The sequence below is a fragment of the Aspergillus aculeatinus genome (genome assembly GCF_003184765.1).
Source record: "Aspergillus aculeatinus CBS 121060 unplaced genomic scaffold BO66scaffold_30, whole genome shotgun sequence".
NCBI classification, from domain to species: Eukaryota; Fungi; Ascomycota; class Eurotiomycetes; order Eurotiales; family Aspergillaceae; genus Aspergillus; species Aspergillus aculeatinus.
In genome coordinates, this window is record NW_020291499.1 from 355940 (window position 1) to 377233 (window position 21294).

General features: G+C 55.1%; 8 protein-coding genes across 8 annotated transcripts; 1 reads left to right on the plus strand and 7 right to left on the minus strand.

The window, feature by feature from the left end:
• Positions 1-916: 916 nt before the first annotated feature.
• BO66DRAFT_392668 (Clr5 domain-containing protein) lies at positions 917-3350 on the minus strand. Its single transcript, XM_025647578.1, has 2 exons — positions 2919-3350; positions 917-2771 (listed from the first exon to the last, which is right to left on the minus strand). The coding sequence occupies exons 1-2, from the start codon at positions 2990-2992 to the stop codon at positions 1043-1045; spliced, it is 1803 nt and encodes a 600-aa protein (XP_025502995.1). The 5' UTR covers positions 2993-3350; the 3' UTR covers positions 917-1042.
• A 508-nt stretch (positions 3351-3858) lies between these two features.
• Positions 3859-5594, plus strand: lysB (homoisocitrate dehydrogenase lysB). The gene is made up of 4 exons (XM_025652935.1): positions 3859-4004; positions 4079-4119; positions 4206-4375; positions 4461-5594. Exons 1-4 carry the CDS (start codon positions 3974-3976, stop codon positions 5317-5319), a joined length of 1101 nt encoding a protein of 366 aa, XP_025502996.1. The 5' UTR covers positions 3859-3973; the 3' UTR covers positions 5320-5594.
• A 40-nt stretch (positions 5595-5634) lies between these two features.
• BO66DRAFT_392670 (putative sulfate/molybdate transporter) lies at positions 5635-7644 on the minus strand. Its single transcript, XM_025647579.1, has one exon. It carries the CDS (start codon positions 7345-7347, stop codon positions 6040-6042), a length of 1308 nt encoding a protein of 435 aa, XP_025502997.1. The 5' UTR covers positions 7348-7644; the 3' UTR covers positions 5635-6039.
• A 429-nt stretch (positions 7645-8073) lies between these two features.
• Positions 8074-9134, minus strand: BO66DRAFT_376327 (GPALPP motifs-containing protein 1). The gene has a single exon (XM_025645698.1). It carries the CDS (start codon positions 8943-8945, stop codon positions 8091-8093), a length of 855 nt encoding a protein of 284 aa, XP_025502998.1. The 5' UTR covers positions 8946-9134; the 3' UTR covers positions 8074-8090.
• Positions 9135-9407: 273 nt separating this feature from the next.
• On the minus strand, positions 9408-12121 carry BO66DRAFT_376329 (aconitate hydratase ACO2). Its single transcript, XM_025645699.1, has 2 exons — positions 12053-12121; positions 9408-11962 (listed from the first exon to the last, which is right to left on the minus strand). Exons 1-2 carry the CDS (start codon positions 12095-12097, stop codon positions 9593-9595), a joined length of 2415 nt encoding a protein of 804 aa, XP_025502999.1. The 5' UTR covers positions 12098-12121; the 3' UTR covers positions 9408-9592.
• Positions 12122-12418: 297 nt separating this feature from the next.
• Positions 12419-14878, minus strand: arg2 (acetyl-CoA:L-glutamate N-acetyltransferase). Its single transcript, XM_025649935.1, has 3 exons — positions 14748-14878; positions 14479-14664; positions 12419-14402 (listed from the first exon to the last, which is right to left on the minus strand). Exons 1-3 carry the CDS (start codon positions 14799-14801, stop codon positions 12525-12527), a joined length of 2118 nt encoding a protein of 705 aa, XP_025503000.1. The 5' UTR covers positions 14802-14878; the 3' UTR covers positions 12419-12524.
• A 1575-nt stretch (positions 14879-16453) lies between these two features.
• BO66DRAFT_429537 (DEAD/DEAH box helicase) lies at positions 16454-18847 on the minus strand. Its single transcript, XM_025650459.1, has 2 exons — positions 18353-18847; positions 16454-18268 (listed from the first exon to the last, which is right to left on the minus strand). Exons 1-2 carry the CDS (start codon positions 18709-18711, stop codon positions 16684-16686), a joined length of 1944 nt encoding a protein of 647 aa, XP_025503001.1. The 5' UTR covers positions 18712-18847; the 3' UTR covers positions 16454-16683.
• A 504-nt stretch (positions 18848-19351) lies between these two features.
• On the minus strand, positions 19352-20943 carry BO66DRAFT_351863 (FAD-dependent oxidoreductase). The gene is made up of 2 exons (XM_025644758.1): positions 19894-20943; positions 19352-19793 (listed from the first exon to the last, which is right to left on the minus strand). Exons 1-2 carry the CDS (start codon positions 20860-20862, stop codon positions 19443-19445), a joined length of 1320 nt encoding a protein of 439 aa, XP_025503002.1. The 5' UTR covers positions 20863-20943; the 3' UTR covers positions 19352-19442.
• Positions 20944-21294: the final 351 nt, after the last annotated feature.

Below are 21294 nucleotides of genomic sequence, written 5' to 3' on the forward strand. Positions count from 1 at the left end.
CAAATTGGGGACAGTGTGCCCATGGATGATGAATGGTGCGACAAGATTGTTCTGTCTTGGATCCAGGGTCGATTCAATCCAGGCTTCTTCCGTCTGGGTGCTTTCTTGTCTGGGACATGGCTTTGGTAGTTGTAACCAGTCTTCATTGTCTTTTTACACTTTCCTGCCCCTGGTGGACATCGGTATGCGGTCGGGTCCCAAGCTTTTTTGCCCAGCGTTGCCAATATTGCCAACCCCCGATCGGTCCGTGTCACAACACACAAGCATGAGGCCATGTGCCGCTGAAAAAAAAGTAAGGGGTGAGACATGACATTTTAGTTGCTGGGCGGTAGATCTCGATCCTCCAGGCTGGCTGGCAGGCTGGCTTTCTATCCTTGACTCAGCATGTCAGCACAGGTCAATATTTTATGTGTATCTAGCGATCGTATGTGAACACAAAGAAAAATCGATACTATGTATTTCTCTTTCTTCCTTGAGGCCACACTCACAGAGATTTCGCTTGATGACGGAGTAGCGAAGATCAACACGCACATCACAGCGATGGCTCCCACTGCTGCCTTGTCTGCTGAGCATTGGGGGCCAGCCACCACTGCGTCATTTCCGAAAGCTGGAGGCAGGAAAATAGATACGAATACGAGCAGAACCCGATCAACAAGGTTAACAAAGAAAGAGGTAGCCAAGTCAGTGTAAGACAACACTAAGCACCGCTGCAACAGATAATCTTAGTCGTGAAACCTGTTCTCACGGATGACAGAGAGTATGGAAGAAGGTGATTGAAGTTGGGTAGTTTCGTCCACCCCCGCAAGGGCTCGCCATTGGCTCCACTACCAACTATGTAGCGCTCTTACTAGGTACCTCGTCCATACAACAAATTCAGTTCGCGGAATTACACTCGAATGGTTAAATGGGTACGGTAAGCATGACTTGCGCATTTATTTCTAACAGGTCGTTTACAAGATGTGCAAACTATGGGTATCAGTAATAGCACTGCAGAGAGCCAACCTGGTGGCATGAAAGGTTACGAGCAGTTTGGTGCGAAATGTCAAATTTGGTCCAAGGAAAAGACAAACGTCGCTTTCCTTCCATGGACATGAGTTAGATAGGCATCCAGCTCGTGCTCCTCGTCGATGACAAACGAGATCTCGTTGCCTTTCTCGTCGCGGTCAGTACCCTCGATTTTTGTGATGACCGCGTCAGGATATCTCGCTGCAACCAATTGCTGGAGTTCCGTCACCGATCTGGCGGTTAACTTATCCACCCAGGTCTTAGCGTCTCCATGCAATGGACTCTGGGGGTGGATGCGGAGATAGACGGGCACGTGCAAGAGGGACGACCCCAGCATCGGATCCACATAGCCAAAGGCATTGCCCGAGTCCGCATGAGCAGCGGTGGCAAAGGACGGGTCGTTCGCAGCTTGCAACAGAGAAGGGTCAATCTGGATGTCGCCCAAATCGGTGTTCGACACTGATGCACTGGCCAGGGCCTGCGAAGCCAGGGTGCTGATGCCATTCGCGATGCCACTGCCGAAGGTAGCACTGACGCTGACTGGGGGGCTCTCCAGATCCGGGCTGGGCACATGAGAGTGCGTGACCGACGACTTCCGGGCGGGATGTCGCTTGGTTTGGTCATCGCGAAGTCGTTTCATGACGTCGCGACAAAGGACCTCGAGGGCCTTGATCTTAGTCGCATGCTCGGGATCCGCAGCGCCGGGGGCGAGGATGCGCCGTAGAAGCTCCGAGTTCTGGATCCATTGTTCCTTCAGTTCCTTCCAATGTTCGTCGCCCGCTTCCAGCTTACTGGTGAAATGATCCGCCTTGAGAGTACTGTAAAATGCATTCCGAATCTGACGACTCTCCTCCGGGTTGATGCCCAGAGCATTTTTCGCCTCGGCAATGGTCATCCGGCGCTCAAGCGTGCGCATCCGCTTCGTCACATCAGTACAGACAACATCCAGCGCCAACGACTTCACATCCAGCTGATTCTGATCGTGAAACACCTGCTGGAGGTGATACGACTCCTGGATCAACTTGTTCTTCGCCTCCTGCCATCGCTCGGGCCCAGCCACCGTCTTCTTGATGAAGCCTGCTTCCTCACAGATCTGTTGAAACTGGTCCCGAATCTGCCGATACATCACATTATCCAGGTTCAGGTACTTCTTACTCTCGTCAATCGTCGTCTCCGAGGGAAATCGGGGCGGCCCTGGAGGATCCGCTGGCATGCCTGCCCATCCGCGCGTGCGCCGCCGTCGTTTCCGATTCGCCCACCGCTCCGCACTCTCTGCCTTCAACTTGTCCATTCGCTCTTTGCGCTTGGCCAGAGCCTCAGCCGACAAGGCTGGAGAGGCGGTCGGTGAAGTCGACGTGTCGTCGGCGGTGGCGACGGTGGTGGTGGCAGCAGGGACAGCGGGGACAGCGGGGACAAGAGGCTCCTCGGGCTCTTCATACGCCAACCCAGACTTATACACCTCCTGCTGCAGCGCCAGGAGACCTTCATCCTCCGGTAATTGCGGCACCGGCGTCTGCATCATCCTCGACTGCGATTTCATGCCGTTGGGGACGCGAAGCAGCCAGCGGTTCTTGGCGCGCACGCGCATCAGCTCCCGCTCCTTGATCTCGAACCCTTCCTCGTTGAGCATGCGCAGCATGTCTCGTTGGCTGGTGTTCCGCTCCCAGAGCTGTTTGACGCGCGCCACGAGTTCGACATTCTTGTGTGCTGGATTCTGTTTGGACGGGAAACCCCATCGCTTGAATTGGGTTTGGAACGCTCGTTTACTGGGGGAGACAATAGGCTGTCAGTGAGACAAAAACGAGGAGAGAGAGAGAGAGAGAGACAGCGGATCGGCGCGGGGAGACGAGTCGAGGTTTCGGAAATCAAGGGTTCAATGATTAGATACACGAATATCAAAAAGACTCACTTACCTCGGTGCAAATTGATAGACATTCTTCATATATTCCATGATCTCCTCGAGCGCCTTCTTGTCCTTGATATACATCTGAAAGCAGATTTCCCGCTTTCCTTCCCAATCGTACACCATCCTGACAAAGAAAAGCCGCGGCGGCGGCGGCGGCGAAAGCGGCACCTTTTCTTTTTCCCTCCGCAGGGGGAAGACGGCCGAATGCCCCAGGGGTAAGTGACACACCCAACGAAAGGGAAGGGAGGGAGGAAAGGCGAGGAACGCCTTCTCGCTCTCGACGAAAGAGAGAGTGAACGAGCTGGTGAGTGGAGTACGGGTTGTATAGATCGCCAAACAGACGTCGGTTGTCCTTGTTGTACCCCGTAGTGCGTCTGGCCCTGGAACAGTGTCCGGTGAGCTTTCTGGACAACCGTAGTAGGTTTCGCGTTGGCAGGTGGCTTTCGAAGGGGGTGAGACGGAAGTTTGGGGAATACGGAGAGTCATTGAAACCAGGAGTGCGAGCCGTTGTGGGTCATGAGTAAAGCCCACGTGACTGGCACGTCATCATCGCCGGCCCACCTTTTCTGCCGATCATGAGTCCTCCAGCTTCGGCAGGCGGTAACCGATTGAACAGTTTTCCCGGCTACTTTTCTTCCCCTGTACACCTGTAAAATCGCGCCGCGAGGTTGCGAGGTTCCTTAGTTTCTGCCATCTGGAGCGGTGAATTACGCGGTGAGGAGCGCTCATTCTGCCCATAAGCAAAGGCGGTACGATGTTGAACAGGTTTTCCAGATAACTTTTTCCAGTCTGTACACCTGGTGCAGAACGAATTCTCGTTACGAGGTGGCTTAGTTTCTGCCACTTGAGGCGGTGTCCAATGCGGTGAGAACCTGCCAGCCACGCCCACTACCCATACCCGGTCCTCCCTTCCGCCCTCCCACCCCCAAAGAACCGGGGCCCGCCGATCCTCCGATTGCGGCGGTTTCTCTATCGGCCGTTTATAATGAGCTCGAGTCACACTTTAAACTCTCCCTGATTCCTGCAACACCACCTGCCTACTACAAATTCCGCAATTTCACCATGGCTGCTGCTGCTAGAACCCTTCGCATTGGTACGTTATTCTGATTCTGTGATGTTTGTGCATCGCGAGAGCATCCAATTGATATCCTCACTCCATCTATACAGGTCTCATCCCCGGAGACGGTATCGGACGGGAGGTCATCCCGGTGAGTCACTTTTCCCAGCAATGGTTGCAATTGCTGCTCAGCCACGACACCCCCCAAACAAAAAACTGACAACAAGCTCCAAACAGGCCGGTCGCCGCGTTCTGGAGGCTCTCCCCTCCTCGCTGAACCTGAACTTCAGCTTCGTCGATCTGGATGCCGGATTCGACACCTTCAAGCGGACCGGTACCGCCCTGCCGGACAAGACGGTCGAGACCCTAAAGAAGGAGTGTGATGGCGCTCTGTTCGGAGCCGTGAGGTATGTTCGTTCCAGTTCCGTAAAAGAACAGCCCAAAACCCCGCCTACCAACCCCACCATACTAACCCAAGCCACGAAAACACAGCTCCCCCAGCACCAAGGTCGCCGGGTACAGCTCACCCATCGTCGCGCTCCGCAAGAAGCTCGACCTGTACGCCAACGTGCGGCCCGTCAAGACCACCGCCGGGGGCAGCCACAACGGCAAGCCGATCGACCTGGTGATCGTGCGCGAGAACACGGAGGACCTGTACGTGAAGGAGGAGACGACGCGCGACACGGCGGAGGGCAAGGTGGCCGAGGCGATCAAGCGGATCTCCGAGCGGGCGAGCTTCCGCATCGCCAGCATCGCGGGGGAGATCGCGCTGCGGCGCCAGAAGATCCGCGCCGCGGGTCCCCCGGGACTGTCCACGACCGCCCGCACCAGCCCGATGGTGACGATCACGCACAAGTCGAACGTGCTGTCGCAGACGGACGGGCTGTTCCGCGAGACGGCGCGGCGCGCCCTGGCCGCGGACCGGTTCGCCGGCAGCGTCGAGGTCGAGGAGCAGATCGTCGACTCGATGGTCTACAAGCTCTTCCGCCAGCCCGAGTACTACGATGTCATCGTCGCGCCCAACCTGTACGGCGACATCCTGTCTGACGGCGCCGCCGCCCTCGTCGGCAGTCTGGGCTTGGTGCCCAGCGCCAACGTGGGCGATGGCTTCGCCATCGGCGAGCCCTGCCACGGTAGCGCCCCCGACATCGAGGGCAAGGGCATCGCCAACCCCATCGCCACCCTCCGCAGTGTCGCCCTGATGCTCGAGTTCCTCGGCGAGGAGGCCGCCGCCGCCAAGATCTACGCCGCCGTCGACGCCAACCTCGATGAGGGCAGGTTCCTCTCCCCCGATATGGGCGGGAAGGCGACCACCCAGCAGGTTCTGGATGATGTCCTCAAGCGTATGTAAGAGGGTAACGCTGCGGTTCGGTGTATATTAGCGAGAGGTATGGATTTGGTAGAAGTACACAAAAAGTAGGAACAATTGCGGTTTTGTATGCTAGGTATAGCCGGATTGGGGAAAAGAATTGATGTTCATGCTGTTAGCAAATCGTTTGTGTGGTGTACAGTAACCTAGGAGCTTGAAGTGGTAACGGCGCCTCCACAGATTTTATGTCTGGTATTAGCATTCGGTCCGTCCACACTCAGGTTGACGTCGCACAACCTACGTACTGCATGTCCGTCAACGCCTGTCCACATTTCAACAAACTCGGTAGCAAATTGGCCACATTCCTTGATTTCAGTATATATAAGAGTTGGGTTGTGTATCCAAAGCCCAAAAGCTTGCTGCCCAAGACCATAACATTTGATATGACATCCAGACTGCAATCACCTCGGCCCCGATCCGTACTTCAGCCTGGATCTTCTGTACTGTACCAATAAGTGGCCGCGTGGCAAAGCCAAATCTTGTAAGTGCAGTACCATCGCAAGCCCATGCATAAATCAATAAATGCAAGACATACAACTCATATCTCATCTTTCTCGTGTTCTCGGTCAGAGCAAAAATATCCAAAATGCCCCCGAAAGCCGTATATACACCGAGGTCAACTATACAAAAATCGAGACAATCGACTACCAGAAAGAAAGTCGTCGTCATACAACGGAGAATCAAACCAAAATATCAGCTCAATCACTCCAACCGGATCCGCCTCTGATTCCACCGATCCCGCGCCCGCTCAAACAGCGTCGGCAACTCATACCCCCAATGGCAGAGCATGCCGGCCACGAAGCCGACGGCATCGTTCTTGAACCCGACCAACAACCCCACGGTGACCATCATGACGGTCCACCTGCGCTTCCGCTCCCAGTCGCTCAGCATCGGGCCGATCTCCTGCGCGCCGTCGCCGGCGAACCCGTGGCTTGCCTTGCGGATATCCCGCGCCCCGGTGGTGTTCAGCGACTCGCCCACGCTGACCAGTTCCAGGCCGGCGGCGATGACCATCACGCCGAGCAGGGCGGTGGGAAAGCGCTTCAGCAGGCCGACGAGGGACTCACCGAAGAAGACGCCGATGATCAGCTTGAGAGCCCCCAGGATGATGACGCTGGCGCCGGACCGGGCGCCGAAGCGGTACTGGGCCGCCAGACCGCCGGAGCCGTGGCAGACGGGCATCGCGCCGAACCAGCATCCGATGAGGTTCATGCCAGCCACGCTGAGGCCAACGGAGGTTATGGAGGGGGTCTCCAGGGTTGGGAGGAGGTCCCCAGCCAGGTGAACAACGGCGACGACGGAGTTCAAGGTCGTCAGGGGGATCTGGCCGACACCCGCGTCTAGAGCGCCGATGCGCCATTCGTGTGCGGAAGGGATGAGGGTGTAGGGGTGCCAGAAGACGAGGGAGGGAAGGTCGGAGGCCAGCGCACTGCCGATGACGGCAAACGAGAGCCCTAGGATGAAGACGAGCAGGGCGTAGGGCACGTTGCGGTAGACGTTGGTGATGATCAGGAACAGGAAGGCGGCCACGGCCCAGATGCGGTTGTCAGCCCAGGACGGGTATAGCCATCCGAGGGACGAGAGAATCGAACCCCCTGACGCGATGATCAAGGAAAGACCGGCTCCAACTTGAATGCCTTTGATGACGGGAATGGGGATGGCATTGGCGAACCAGTTCAGGAGTCCGGTTATACTGAAGAGGAAGACGCAAGCCCCGACAAAGATACCGGCGGCGGCAATGGCTCCGTTGGTGAAAGTGCGAGCAATGGCCACGGCAGCGATGGCTTTCATGGGCTGTACGGGTAGTGGAATCCCGAAGAAAAGGCCTGTTAGAATGTTAAACAGACCAGAGAAGATCAGAGTGCTCGAAAGAGAGACAGTGCCATTGACAGCGAGGGCGATGGCAATAGGCAGGAAGGTGCCCAGATCGCCCAGAGAGCCGGAGACCTCCGACACATAGTGATGTCGAAAGGTATGGAAATTGTGCGAGGTCACTCGACGGAGATTCATGGTGAGAGAGAATGGGGAAGGAAGTATACGGAGAGATACATTCAGAGGAGTGGGTGGGAAGTAAGTATGGAGTACTGTACTCAGTAAAAGAGAGGAGGAGGAGGTAGACAGAGAGGAAAGAAGCAGGGCAGGCAGGGAAGCTGAGACAATGAGGAGATGATGATGGAACCGATGGAACCTCGTATCGGGTGAAGAGGAAGAAGGCGATAAGCTGGGGTGGGATTGTTTAGATTGTTTTAGGATTGGCTTCCATTCCCCGCACGGCATAAGAAGGAGTGAACTTAGACTACCTCCCAGTACTGTATACTGTATAGATCAGAGTTCCAACCTGCTGTCAACTCAATTCCTAACTTAATCCAATTATCTGGTTTATCTGCAGAAAAAACAACCCCAGACAGACCGGGAAATACAGGGAAACAAACAACGCTGACACAAACCGGAACCACTTCCGCCTGTCATCCGTCGGCATTCTCATCCGGTCCACTCAGGTTAACTTATAGTATTCTCCGATCTACCAAGCCAACTCATTATATAAAATCTTCACAATACTCTTTTATCTGTATACATCCCATTAAAACCACCTCATGTACATTCGAAGTAGATAGGCAGCAGTAGGAGACAACCCCCCCCCCCCCCCGGCCGCTCAAATCCCCCCCCCCCCCCCCGCAGCAATGTAACCTCCTCCTCCTCCTCCTCCTCCATCCCTTACCGCAACCCCTCCCCCCGCAAAAGTCCCTCATCCCTCACAAGAACTTCCCACTCGAAAACCGACTCCCAAAATCCGCCGCCTTACTCATCATCTCCCGCCTCTGCGCATGGGAAATCTTCCCCGCGAGCCCCATATCCTTCTCGCGATCAAACGCCCGCTTACTCGGATCATCCTCCTCCTCCTTGTGGGCCTTCTTATGCTTCTCGCGCGCCGCCGCATCCTCCCTCCGCTTCTCCTCATTATACCGCTGAATCTTCTCCTGCATTGCCTTGGACGGCTGAGTCTGCTTAGCCCCTGCGCCACCACCACCACCCCCACCAGCCCCCGAATCATGATTCCGCGGCGCCTGCACGCCCAGCACCTCGTCCTGGAGCCGCTTCATCTTTTGGTCCGGGGTCTCCGTCCACGTGACATCGACGCCACCGCCAGAGGCGCTGGCGTTGCCGGCGCGGGGCCCGGACTGGAAGCGTCGGTTTTTTAGGCGGGTGGGGTCGACGCGTGCGGTGCGGTCGGAGGGTTCGAGGGGTTCGAGCATCCAGGCGTCGCGCGTGGGTTGTGTTGGTTTTGAAGTGGTGGAGGTGGAGGTGGAGGTGGAGGTGGGTGGTGGGGGTTGGGTGGGTTGTGCGCTGCCGGCTGGTGGGGGGAGGGTTGGGCCGAAGTCGTCGTCGTCTGAGCTGTCGCTGTCGCTGTTGCTGTCGGTGGCAGTAGCGCTGGGTTTGTGGGTGTTGTTGTTGTTGTCGTCGTCGCTGGCGCTGGTTTGCGCCGGTGGAGGAAGGGAGGGGCCGATGACTCGGCGGCGTTTGCTGGATGCGTCTTCCGGCTCGACGGGCGCGGGGCTGGGGCCGACGGTGGGGCCGACATATTTGCGCTTCTCTGGTTGTTGGTCCATTGTTGTTCGAATTTGGATGAGTTTGTTTCGAGGTGAGGTGAGGCTGTCTTGCGAAAGACAGCGTAAAGAATGTGCCACTTGGGAATTGCAAGTCCTGCTTGCGCGGTGAGCCTGGTGGCTTCGATAAAGATGCTATGTGAGGTAGTAAGGTAAGATTGTAGGTACTCAAGATTGGGCGCTGTAGGAAAGGTTGAAGTTGAAGTTGAAGTTGAATGCGACGAGGCGTCCCGTGCAAACCAGGCAAAACGTCAGAGTGGGATCATGTGATCTGATACGGCACACCAATCTCGGTCTCGTCTTATCGATAATCATTTCCCTGCCCATTTAATCGCCCTCGATAAGATGCGAGCGACAATAGTTAGAGTACTCATTATCTTCATCATGGAAAGTCAGTCATCCCAGTCTTACAATCCCGACGTTCTAACCTACATAAGCACAAGATCTACAACCAACATATGATCTAAGGAACAAGATTCCAGTCATAAAATTAATCTAACCCGCTTTTTGCCCCGAATTTTGAATACTTAAACAGCCCAAGAACCTGAAAAGCCTCACACGGATATATGTACATAACAAAAGGTAGACAGAGACATACAAACAAACCAACAACAACAACAACAACATAGCCGATTGCGTGATCGGACTATTTATTGCTTGTTGGCCCGCTGCGCCAACAGGTTCAACGCACTACCAGCCAGGATGAATCCGCACTGGTCGGGGCTGAGAGTGTGGCGGACGGGGATGACGAGCTGCTCACCCGAGCGCTTGGTGACGTGCAGCTGGATGGAACCCTGGCCGCCGGCCTGAAGGACATCGTACAGGCCCTCGGTGGCGACCTGATCGCAGGCATCGATCTTGTCGTAGTCGGCTGGGTTCTCAAAGGTCAAGGGGACGACACCCTGCTTCTTGAGGTTGGTCTCGTGGATACGGGCGAAGCTCTTGGAGACGATGATGCGGCCGCCCAGGTAGCGGGGCTGCAGGGCGGCGTGCTCGCGGGCACTGCCCTCACCGTAGTTCTCCTCGGCGACGACCAGCCACTCGGTGCCCTGGGACTTCCAGTGGGCAGCCAGATCGGGGATCGAGTACTGCTTGCCGGCCTCGTCGTACGCCACATTAGTCTCGCCGGTGGCGGCGTTGACGGCGCCAATCAGTGTGTTGGCAGAGATGTTGGGCAGGTGACCCTTGTACTTCAACCACGGGCCGGCCGCGGAGATGGTATCGGTGGTGCACTGGCCCTTGACCTTGTAGAGGACCTTCAGACCAGAGAGCTCGCCCTTGGGGAAGGGAGCGAAAGGCTCCAGCAGCGCCAGACGGTCGGAGGTCGGGGAGACGATCACCTCACAAGAAGCGTCAGGAACAGCAGCGGTGGGCTGGAAGTCAGGGTTGCCGTCGGCAAATCCCTGGCCGGGGAGGGCCTGGCCCGTAGGAGGCTGGAAGCGGAACTCCTCGCCACTGGGGGTCTTGATGCTGTCCGTCATGGGGTTGAAGGTCGTACTGCCGGAGTAGACCATAGCAGTGACCAGCTCGGGGGAAGCCAAGAAGTTCATGGTCCGGCGGTTACCGTCGTTACGGCCGGGGAAGTTGCGGTTGTATGAGGTCAGGATGGCATTGTCCTCGCCCTTGGGGACGCCGTCCGTGCGCTTCCACTGACCAATGCAAGGTCCGCATGCGTTAGCCAGCACGGTACCTCCCGCCTGCGAGAAGGTCGACAGCGTCTGGTCACGGTCCAGAGTAGCCCGAATCTGCTCGCTACCAGGCGTGATGAAGAAGTCGGCTTTGGGCTTGAGGCCGGCCGCGGTGGCCTGTTTGACCAAGTGCTCAGCACGGGTCATATCCTCGTAGGAGCTGTTGGTGCAGCTGCCAATCAGACCGGCTCCCAAGGTCTGGGGCCAGCTCTTCTCACGGACGGTATCCGCGAAAGCAGACACGGGAACCGAGAGGTCCGGAGTGAAGGGACCGTTAATGTGAGGCTCCAGGGTGGACAAATCGATGGTGATCAACTGGTCGTACTGGGAACCGTTGTCAGCCCGCAGGAGGTTCTGGGGTCCAGAGGCGGCAATCTCAGCGGCAGCCTTGGCCACATCGCCACGGTGAGTAGCCTGAAGGTAAGGAATGTGGTTGGGAGAGAAGGGGAAGACGGAGGTGGTCGCGCCAACCTCAGCACCCATGTTACAGATGGTAGCCATGCCCGTGCAGCTCAGAGTCTCCACACCGGGGCCGTGGTACTCGATGATGAATCCAGTTCCACCACGAACCGTCAGCTTGCCAGCCAAGTGAAGGATGACGTCCTTGGGAGAGGCCCAGCCGTTCAGCTTGCCCTCCAGACGCACACCCAAAATGCGAGGCGCCTTCAACTCCCATGGCGCATCGACGAGAGCGTCAACGGCATCCGCACCACCAACACCAATGGCAATGGCACCAAGACCACCAGCGTTGGGGGTGTGACTGTCCGTGCCCAGCATCATCAGACCAGGAGCCGAGTAGTTCTCGAGCACGCTCTGGTGGATGATACCAGCACCGGGAGGCCAGAACTCGATACCATACCGCTTAGCAGCGCTCTCCAGGAAGTCGAACACCTCGCTGTTTCCCTGGATCGAAGCCGGCAAATCGACGTCGGCACCGCGCTCACCCACAATCATGTGGTCGCAGTGGATACTGGCAGGGACCGCAGTCGAGGGCAAGCCGCAGGACATGAACTGCAGCAGAGCCATCTGCGCAGAGGCGTCCTGCATCGCCACACGGTCAGGCTTCAACTTCAAGTTGGCCTTGCCGCGGATGTCCCGTCCATTGTTGGTGCCGGTCAACAGCGACTCCTCAGGGTTGTCCAAGTGGGCGTAGAGGATCTTTTCGGCCAACGTGAGAGATCGCGAAGAACCCAAGACTCGACGGACTTGTTCCAGATTCCGCAGAATCTTGGGGTAGGGGGGCATGCGCGAGGACGCAGGGGTCGAAGAGGCCTCGGTGGCCAGACCACGGCGAGCGAATAGTCTTTGCGGGGAGAGGCACTTCGGGGCCAACTGGAAAGTGGAGAGTAGTGCAGTGTGTCAGTTCCAATCTATCTATCGCTTTGAGGATAAAGAAGGAGGATTCAAGAGTGCACCACATACCCTCTGAGAGGCGGAGGCCCGCTGCCAAACAAGCTGCCGCACCATTGTTCTTTGCAGGAGAATACTGTGAAGAACAATTGCACAAAGAAGGAAAAGAAAAAGGTAGATAAATGACTGAGGCGAAGGAGTCATTCTTATTCTCGACCTTTAGTCGCCCTTTGATTATCCTTGCCCTGATTGGCTCCCGCCACCGCCGATGCCGGGAGATCGACTCCAGACAGATACGATACCGGAGCTGTATTGTCATTTTCCCGCTTTGAGTAAGAAGGGAGGGTCCTGATGCAGGCCAATCTCTGAGTCATCCAGCCCCTTGTGTATTGGACGGTATCAACGCGATACCCTCCTTACAATTCATACTTCAAGGTTTAACAACATTTGCAAGTGAAGTCGTGGAGACCCGAACAGCCGGGGGTATATCTAGTAAATCTATACACACTGTGCGATTTTCATTTCTTTGGCAAGAGGGTTGTACTCAGTCAACCACCCCAATGTCATCCGCCCAACTCGGTTGGATGCTGCGACACACTCCTTCGTAGTCCTGGAATCTCTGCGAATCCTGCACCAATCCAGGCGTTGTCCAAAACATGGTCCAGTTGGTGTCGTTCAGCTTCCAGGTTCCCTGCGAGCGTTCAAAATACCATTTGTTCACCGGGTTGTCCTTGCGGCTGCGCCAGCACACGCCATTCGGGAAACAGGACCGCACCATCGCGTTGAACACAATATCCGCCACACCTCCCGCGCCCTGACTGCGTTTCAAAACCGCAAACTTATCCAAATATGGAACCATGCGGGCCTGACTCGCCTCGCTTCCATCATCCTCGACCCCAGGCGGCAGCTCCCATGTTAAGATGGCTCCTCCTTCATATTCTCCAGCGATGATCAGCCCCGCCAAACGGCCATTGACACGGTTCAGGTAGTCCTGCACGTCAAGTTTGCGATTGAATGAGTCCTCAATCAGATGAACCAGGCGCGGAAGGTCGATGCATGGGTCATCCAATCCCAGCTGCGGGCGATTTTGTGCAGTCCACACCTGGACTCGCGGATTCGGGATCAAAGTCAGAGGCATGCCTCGTTTGACAAAGGTCGTATGTAAGCCAGGCGTAGTAACAGAGGCTGGCCGTCCGTGCATAGCTGCGCGGCGACTCAGAGGCAAAGATGAAGAAAGTAGAGGTTTGTCGGTAAGGAGATTATGAATCAGAGGGTTTCGCTGCCGACGGGTACCCACCGCAGAAAGGTCTGGCGCGAGACCATGTGAGGATTGAGCTGAATTTGCGACTTCGAGAGGCGAAGTTATGATTCCAGAAGAGGCCGATGGTAGCAATGCGAGTGCCGCTTGGCTTAGCCGTAAGTTCTCGAGATGGCCATCGATAGCACTCGCTTCCAATGCGGGAATCGACGGGCAGTCGGATTGTCCCGAAGGGGGATTCTTCTCTGCTGCCAATGCGGACTGCCGCACTTGACGCAGCTCTTGTAGGATATCGCCAAACTCTTGCTCCATGTTGATGAAGACGTGAGACGACTGAGGCCCACTGAGCGCGGGGATACCCCCAAGAGGATCTAAGAGAATGACACGATCCAGCGAAACTTCTGCCTGCAGGTCCTTGATCCTCTGAGCCGTGAGCAGAGGATCTTCATCAGGATCAGGCACTGTTGCCAGTCCCGCAAGTTCTTTTGCCAATGCAAGGATGGCATCGTTGCCAGAGACGGCGACAGCCCGGGGAACTTCCTCGGTGTAGGCGACAGGGGCCGCAACCACAATCTGGCCATCCCGCAACGGGCCAAGCAGCACTTTCCGCGAGGACACTTTTAAAGCCGGTGGCTTCGTCGTTGAGATAGACAATACCGAGTCAATGTGGGCAGATTTCGAATCCGGCTGAGCGTCGACCGCCAACGACAGCCGATCGGCCTGCTCTGCAGCGATCTTCCGCAGCGCATTGAGATCCTCGCCTGTGCCCGGGTCGACCACTACACAGCATGCCATCCCCAGACGGTTCAGCTGGGACAAGGTTTTCGCCACGCCATTGATTGTGTAATCGTCCAGGAGTTGCGGGGTGGTAATCTTGATCAGGGCCAGATGAAGCCGCTGGGTGATGGTCGGCGGTGGGGGACTGGGGGTGGTATCATGGATAAAGACCGGCGACTCGTAGACCGACCGGGAGGCACCGTAGAACGAACCCAGGTTGACCCCGGTGGATGAGGGTATAGCCGCAGAGGGGATCTTCACATCTGTCACGAGGGGTTTGGGTGCTGCCTGGTTTGCGCTGATCTGGTGCTGGGCCTTGAGACGAGCAAGGTAAGACTTGGCTTCTCGCTTCGTCGACGCGGAGTTCAACAAACTAAGAAAGAAGTCCTAGCCCTGTCAGCTTTGCGATTGCGTGGGGAAAGGTGTTGTGTCGGGGTCAAGAAAAGAGGTGTATGTCGCATACCCGATCCAGCAACTTCTCCTTGGCGCGGCGGCCCAGTCGCTCATAGCTCCGACTGCTGGACGAGAATTCAGCGCTTTGCTGAACTCGTCGTTCGGTTGTAGACGAGATATTTCTCCTTGCAGAAGGACACCATACTGGTGGTTGACTGCTGCTGCTGCTGCTGTTGTTTAGAGAAGCATTGTTTTGCTGTGGGAGTGAGGGCGAAGTCAGTCCGCTATTCACATACTCATACAATGTGAGTCAGTCATTGTTCGGGCCGAACGACATACCTTGAGTCGCGAGGACTTTGCAGTCCTTAGCCCCGTCAAAGTCCTAGAGCTCATGTTTCATTCCTGGCAGAGATACAAAACACACATGCCAGGCAGGAATCCATAGAAAAAGAAAACTTGAGAAATAGAGGTTTAGGGGGGGGGGGGAAGAAAGACCTCGGGTGTTGAGGGAATAATTGAAGAGGGAAAGCAATCAACGCGGGGAGCTTTGGGCCGGTCGGAGGCAGCGCGAAAAATAAAAATTAATGCGAATGACGCATCGTCCGTTGTCGGACCGGATCGGCTCCGAGACATTTTTAATCTAGATAAGGGCAAATTTCCCATCAGTGGAGTCCCTGTCCCATGAGCCATAACTACAATACAGTACATCCATCCCCTTGTCCTTGACTATCTTCAAGATTCAGCATGAGCATGAGCTCAGTCTGTGTCTTCCCAACTTAGGGACGGGTTATATCCCCTTGGAGGACCTTCCTACACAATCCATAACTCTCGAAGAGCAAACATGTTACCTCCGATCGGACTTCAAACCCTCTGCACAACATGCACGACATGGCAAAACTAAATGCACAAGCGAGCAGAATTCGGGCAGCGAGATGGGTCTAGTAAAACTCGTGGCTGGTACCTTAGTCTATAACTTGCAAGGAAGAACCAGACCCAGTCGAAGTCCCGAACCACAATCAAATTATCAATCAGTAAAAGTTATCCACTTCATGGGTCTGTCCCCTCCTCCTTCTCCTCCTCCTCCTCCTGGTCCGGCAGACGACTCCTCCGTTGCTGAAGAATGTAACCTGGTCCAGCTGTAAGGCTGACTGATCCTGGTGGTAAGACTCACCCAAAACAACCACACCACGTCGTACTGGGTATAAGTGGTAATCTCCGAGGTCCGAGATCCACCCCACCAACTACGCCCTGTAGTACTGGTCCCTGATCCTCCAACGTGGCATGGGTCTGCATGTACGGCAGAAACGACAATCGCAACAACAGCAAGTAGACTGAACCGAGCACCTGTCATATCATAGGTAAGGATCTTCTCGAGCGGACAGAAAAGAATACGTACGGTACCCCATCAAGCGATGAACCACCTCGTCCCAACGAGAGGAGACATCGGAAGTCGGAGATCGGGGGTCGGGGCTTGATCAACCAACTCCAATGAATGGACCCATTAATTTTTCTTCGCGTGCTGTTCGTTTCATGTTCCGCCTGGACGAGAATATTCTCTTCTTTCCTGTTCTATTTTCGTTAAGAGGACTGTACTATATTGGAGTACAACGTGGCTTGCAAGTCGACCATGTGCATGTGCATGTGCATGTGCTGTCGAGTTGGGCTGTGTAACATGCAAGCTGCGCGAGACGGCTTTGCTGGATTATGACAATCGGAGGAATTGGTTCGAGATGGTGCGTGTCAATTATCTGATGGCCCAGCTAGCAGCATACAGAAGTCAACCCTTCAGGGGCCATGTGAAGATTGTGAAACAAATACAAGAGAAACCAAGCACATCACTTGCGGTCGGGAGGAAGGTGGCCGTGGGAAGGATGTATGCTCAAGTACCTAGCAAACGTCCATCTGCCGCGCTACGACTGGCTTTCCTCGATGCACGAGGCTGTATTAGACACACATCACAAGGGTCAGCTCCTCTTAATTCCACCACCTCGAGACAACTAACTACATGGGAGGGTTCGGTATGTTATGTACGAGGGAATGGAGATCGAGTATTGAACAGCTGTATTGTACAAGAATGAATTATGTCATCTGGTATCTAGAGTAGAGTTACATGTCAACAAGTAAAGCATTTTAGGCTCCCCATGAAAAAAAGAAACACCTGAACCAATAGCAGAAAGACGACATGATCGAGAATCCGTGAGGGAAGAAGATGCTATGATGCATCTAGACGCCGAACATGGAATCACTCACACCTCCACGACCGCGAGAGCCATGATTATCGCGAGCCGTAATTATCGCGAGAGCCGTAGTTACCTCGGGGGCGGTTGTTATCGCGAGAGCCGTAGTTATCGCGAGAGCCGTAGTTACCTCGGGAGCGGTTGTTATCGCGAGAGCCGCGCTGGTCGAACCCACCGCGAGAACCGGAGCCATCACGAGAACCATAACTACCACGATAGTCGCCGCCGCCACCGCCCGACATCTTGTAGCCAAAGCGACCAGATGGTCTCGAACTACCACCACGGAAGTAAGGGGCTTCCTTGAGGCCCAGACCATGAATGGCAAAGTTCTTCATACCCTCCATAGCGTACCGGCCCAAAACACCCTCCGCGTGGTTTCCAAAGGTGGTAACTGCCTCCGTCCGCTCGTCGGAGTGAATGTCTTGAGCGGCATTCTTGATCTGCTCAATGTGCTCATTGGTTTCCTCGTTAACCATATCCTTGGTTGCCGTTTCAAGAGATCTGTCAATCTTGAGCGGGAGACCAGCCAACTTAGACTGTGCGTACACCTTCTCGTCCTTGTGCAGGTAGAGCCATCCTTCACCCTTCTTGTGGGCACGGGCTGTCCGTCCCAAGCGATGGATATAGGTCTCGCGGTCCCGAGGGCAGCCGAATTGAATGACATGAGTCACGTCGGGGTAATCCATACCACGGGCCGTGACATCAGAAGAGAAAAGAATACCCTCCCTGGCAGCACGGAATTGCTGGGAAGTGCGGGTTCTTGCAGCCTGAGTCAATTTGGAGTGAATCTCGTACAACGGCATGTTGCCGAAAGGATGGCCACTGCGGAAGTCTCCGGGGACGTTGAGCAGCCGGTCGAAGATCTGGAAAGCCAAGCTGGTCAACTTGGTGGTGTTCAGATAGACGATAGCCTTGAAAGGACGGAGCTCCGGATTCTCGGTGCGCTTCGCCAGGTAGTTCGTGCGATAGTTCTTCACCATCTCAAGGATGCTAGCGAAACCGTTCTCATAACCGTTCATGATAACGGTTCGCTGGGGAACGGACATGTGAGTCGGGGCTTCGTTCTCGTCGATGGTCTTGACATTCTTGAATCCAGGCTTCATCATGGTGTTCACCAAGCGGAGCACATCACGGTTCATGGTGGCGGAGAACATCAGAGTCTGGCGATCGACCTTGAGGGGGTCAGGCAGCAGCTCCGCAATCTGCTGGATATCCTGAGAGAAACCTTCGTCCAACAAACGATCGCACTCGTCCAGAACGAAAGCGGAGAGATTAGGAGCACGGATACCGGAGTACGGGCTGGACAAAACGTCATACAGACGGCCGGGAGTACCGACCAGGATGTGGCAACCCTCGTTCTGGCACTTTCTCAAGTGCATAGCCTTCTGTGTGCCACCAACGGCAGTCTGCACCTGAACACCGGTTCCGGCCACCAGACGCTGAGCCTCAGTGGCGATTTGCTCAGCCAGCTCTCGGGTGGGTGAGATGATGATGGCGCGAATGTCCCCGGCCCTCATCTGTTGCTTCGCAAATCGCGACTTCGGCAGACCTGCGAGTACCTTCTGGACAACAGGAACCAAGAAAGCAAGCGTTTTACCTGTTCCAGTCTTCGCTTGACCAAGACTGATGAAAAGAAAAAAAAAAGTTAGTCTCGCATTCTTCCAAGACGAAAATAAGAGAGAGGCAAAAGCCACGCAGTGAACTCACCAGTCAGAACCGTCTAGCGTGTAAGCAATGGTCTTGCTTTGCACATCGGTCATGGTCGTGATCTTCATTCTTCTCGTGATGTTGTCGACAAACTGGGGATCTATTTTGCCCTGCAACTGGCTGAAGTTGACCAGCTCCTCGGACTCGGTCGTAGGAACAGCATTCTCAGCCTCCTGAGCGGCAGAGACCGAGAAGCGAACGGGAGAGGTGTGGAATGATGATCTGCTGAGAGTTTGCGTGATGGGGGTAGCTGAAGGAATGATCCATTGAGCAGCGCGCTGTGAAGTCGTCTTCACGGCGAGAGCTCGAGAAGCTCGCAGCGCGTGGGACACACCAGCCCGGCGGAAAGCACCCAACATGATAAATTAAACAGTGAAAAATATGAATGAGAGATTTGGTATATAGAAACTCGATTCACAATCGATGAAAAAGAGGGGAAAGAGATGGGGGGGAAGGGAAGAAAGGATGCAGAACGATGGCTGCAGAAGGGGGCGGATGGAAGGTCAATAACTCAAACAAAACTTCTCCGTCGGGATAAGAAAAAACTCGCGGCAGAAAATCTCGGAGGCCAAAGCGGTGACGCCACGCCGGGAGCCGTGCCGTCACGTGGAGATAAGTCGATATAACCCGATTGGGTAAGTCCTTTCATCGTTGCATGTTTAGAATACCCCTACTAAAGTACCGTAGTATCAGCTCAGGGAGGTGGAGGATATGCGAGTCGGAGGGAAAGTGATAGGGTAGCAAGAACCTGGGCATGCTGCAAAGCTGTTGTGGTTGACTCAGACTAGTATTCAGTATTCCCTACATAAGATTAAATATCCTTTGATGACCCGACCTTCCAGCCATGCTACTCATCTTGCTTCTCTCATTCAGATATAGCTTGCATAATACATTCTGAGATTAAAGGTATTAGTGGCCTGTTATCGACAAAGATGAATATCAACTTAAAACCCTTCTACGATAACTCCATGACTCCTTCTGAAGTTGGACCAGAGACCCCTCAAGAGCAGCAACCTTAAACGACACCCCACTGACCATCATCCATGGCATCCCGACAATCAACAACAATCATAACATGCAGCCCCACCACCTAAGACTCAATCTCCCCCTGGAACTCCCTGGTCAACGAGTACACCGACAGATCCGAGAAGCTTTCATGGGTCGCCGCTGTCCCGCGCGGCGCCGACGAAGTCGCCGAGGACACATGGACAGGCGACATGAGATCCCGCACATGGCCCGGGAAAAGCCCCTTGTCGAGATCACTCTGCCACAACCTGCGCGAGGCATCGAAGGCCTTGTTCACGAGGACCCGGCGAGCGGCCTCGTACTCCTGAAACAGGGTCGATAGGGGGCAGCTATCATTGCGGTGCTGGGCGAGGATCTGGGTGAAGATGAGAGCGTCTTCGATGGCGTAGGCGGCGGATTCGTCACGAGGGGGCATCTATGTCACCAGGGAATGAGTCAAATGATTAGAATATTTAAAAGACAGGGGAGTTTAAGAACACATGAAGCAGAGCACATTGGGGAAAGAGGCGACATACCGCATGCGCAGCATCTCCCAGCAGAAGAACCCGCCCCTTGTACCATTTCCCGCGCTGGCGTACTTGGTACACCGGGTACAGCGCCCAGTCTTCGATGCGATCGACCAGTTCTCGGATGCTGGGTAGAGTGGACTTGCCGAACTGTGTGCGTACCAGGTATCGAATGGACATCTTCATGCTGGCTGCGGATTGGGGATTCGTGGATGCAGCCTGATATCGTTCGATGAGATGCTCGTTGACACGCAGGATGGCAGCAGCGAAGATCTTCTCGCGTGCCGGGTCACAGTAGCTGGTGAGCAACGAGCTATGGCGGGTGAAATGCACCGCGGTCTGGTCAAAGTGCATCGGCAGGGTGAACTCCTGCGCATCCACGATGCTCTGAATAAAGGAGATCCCCGTATACTCTGATCGATTGCCCGGGTCGACAATCTGCGTTCGAGTGATGGAATGCACCCCGTCACAGCCGAGTAGTAAGTCTCCGGTGGCGACTGCTCCGTTCTCAAACTTGAGCGTCACGCTGTCATCGGTGGTATTGCCGCCCACCACTTTGGCGTCATAAGAGACCGACACATTCGGGAGACCGCGGATGACGGCCAACATCGCACGCGACAGCGCACTGCGCATCACTCGACGGCCCTTGTAGCCCCCATATCCGCGTCCCTTCTCGTCGGTGAACCGCAGGGGGCCCAATCGACGGCCAGACCGTAACGAAAATAGTTCGATGATATCGACCTCGATCCCCGCATCATTGCCCATCCGATTCAGCTCGGCCAAGACACCCAGCTGATGTAGGTAGTTCTGCGCGATGGGAGTCAAACTGATAGCGCCTCCAGAGGCGGAAGGACCCGACGCTCCCTCGTATACGGAGATCTTCAGATCGGGGGTGGAGGAGCCCAGCTCCTTCGCAAGCGATATGGCGCAAGCGAGTCCGGCAATGCCAGCGCCCGCAATGAGGATATTGCGGGGCATCTCTCGATCGATGAACAGATAGAGATCTAGCTGGCTCGACTAGCGACACGGACCTTTTTGTTATATGTTATGTATGTACAGTACAGTACAACCGGCGATTGACCCTTGTCTCCCGTGTGAGGTCAATTGAAGCACTGTACTGTCATCAAGGGAACACAAGCGCGACAACAGGGATACGACCGATGACGATGACGACGCTCAATCCATAGTTCACACGCCAGGATCGTTTAGGGGAGAGGGGGTTGGTTGGCTGTAATCGTCACTATTCCTTGATCGGAGAGACCGATAAAACCGATATCGATAAGGGCACAGAGCACGCACTGACGCCAGCCACGATCGGGGAAGAGGGTCAAGTGTCAACCGTTCAATCAATGAAGTCAATCCTTTGTCTCGGGAGTTGGCAATCTGACAAGTGGAACTTGGAATGACAAC

What these genes read in the sequence shown, in the direction of transcription:
- BO66DRAFT_392668 (XM_025647578.1), bottom strand. Translation starts at nt 2,992, where the DNA reads ATGTATATCAAGGACAAGAAGGCGCTCGAGGAGATCATGGAATATATG. An exon ending in GTCTATCAATTTGCACCGAG is followed by an intron (nt 2,772 to 2,918) that starts GTAAGTGAGTCT and finishes TGTCTCCCCCAG; the next exon opens with TAAACGAGCGTTCCAAACCC.
- lysB (XM_025652935.1), top strand. Translation starts at nt 3,974, where the DNA reads ATGGCTGCTGCTGCTAGAACCCTTCGCATTG. An exon ending in TGCTAGAACCCTTCGCATTG is followed by an intron (nt 4,005 to 4,078) that starts GTACGTTATTCT and finishes CCATCTATACAG; the next exon opens with GTCTCATCCCCGGAGACGGT. An exon ending in GCTCTGTTCGGAGCCGTGAG is followed by an intron (nt 4,376 to 4,460) that starts GTATGTTCGTTC and finishes ACGAAAACACAG; the next exon opens with CTCCCCCAGCACCAAGGTCG.
- BO66DRAFT_392670 (XM_025647579.1), bottom strand. Translation starts at nt 7,347, where the DNA reads ATGAATCTCCGTCGAGTGACCTCGCACAATTTCCATACCTTTCGACAT.
- BO66DRAFT_376327 (XM_025645698.1), bottom strand. Translation starts at nt 8,945, where the DNA reads ATGGACCAACAACCAGAGAAGCGCAAATATGTCGGCCCCACCGTCGGC.
- BO66DRAFT_376329 (XM_025645699.1), bottom strand. Translation starts at nt 12,097, where the DNA reads ATGGTGCGGCAGCTTGTTTGGCAGCGGGCCTCCGCCTCTCAGAGG. An exon ending in GGGCCTCCGCCTCTCAGAGG is followed by an intron (nt 11,963 to 12,052) that starts GTATGTGGTGCA and finishes TCCACTTTCCAG; the next exon opens with TTGGCCCCGAAGTGCCTCTC.
- arg2 (XM_025649935.1), bottom strand. Translation starts at nt 14,801, where the DNA reads ATGAGCTCTAGGACTTTGACGGGGCTAAGGACTGCAAAGTCCTCGCGA. An exon ending in CAAAGTCCTCGCGACTCAAG is followed by an intron (nt 14,665 to 14,747) that starts GTATGTCGTTCG and finishes TCACTCCCACAG; the next exon opens with CAAAACAATGCTTCTCTAAA. An exon ending in AGGAGAAGTTGCTGGATCGG is followed by an intron (nt 14,403 to 14,478) that starts GTATGCGACATA and finishes TGACAGGGCTAG; the next exon opens with GACTTCTTTCTTAGTTTGTT.
- BO66DRAFT_429537 (XM_025650459.1), bottom strand. Translation starts at nt 18,711, where the DNA reads ATGTTGGGTGCTTTCCGCCGGGCTGGTGTGTCCCACGCGCTGCGAGCT. An exon ending in ACGCTAGACGGTTCTGACTG is followed by an intron (nt 18,269 to 18,352) that starts GTGAGTTCACTG and finishes TCTTTTCATCAG; the next exon opens with TCTTGGTCAAGCGAAGACTG.
- BO66DRAFT_351863 (XM_025644758.1), bottom strand. Translation starts at nt 20,862, where the DNA reads ATGCCCCGCAATATCCTCATTGCGGGCGCTGGCATTGCCGGACTCGCT. An exon ending in TGGGAGATGCTGCGCATGCG is followed by an intron (nt 19,794 to 19,893) that starts GTATGTCGCCTC and finishes CTGGTGACATAG; the next exon opens with ATGCCCCCTCGTGACGAATC.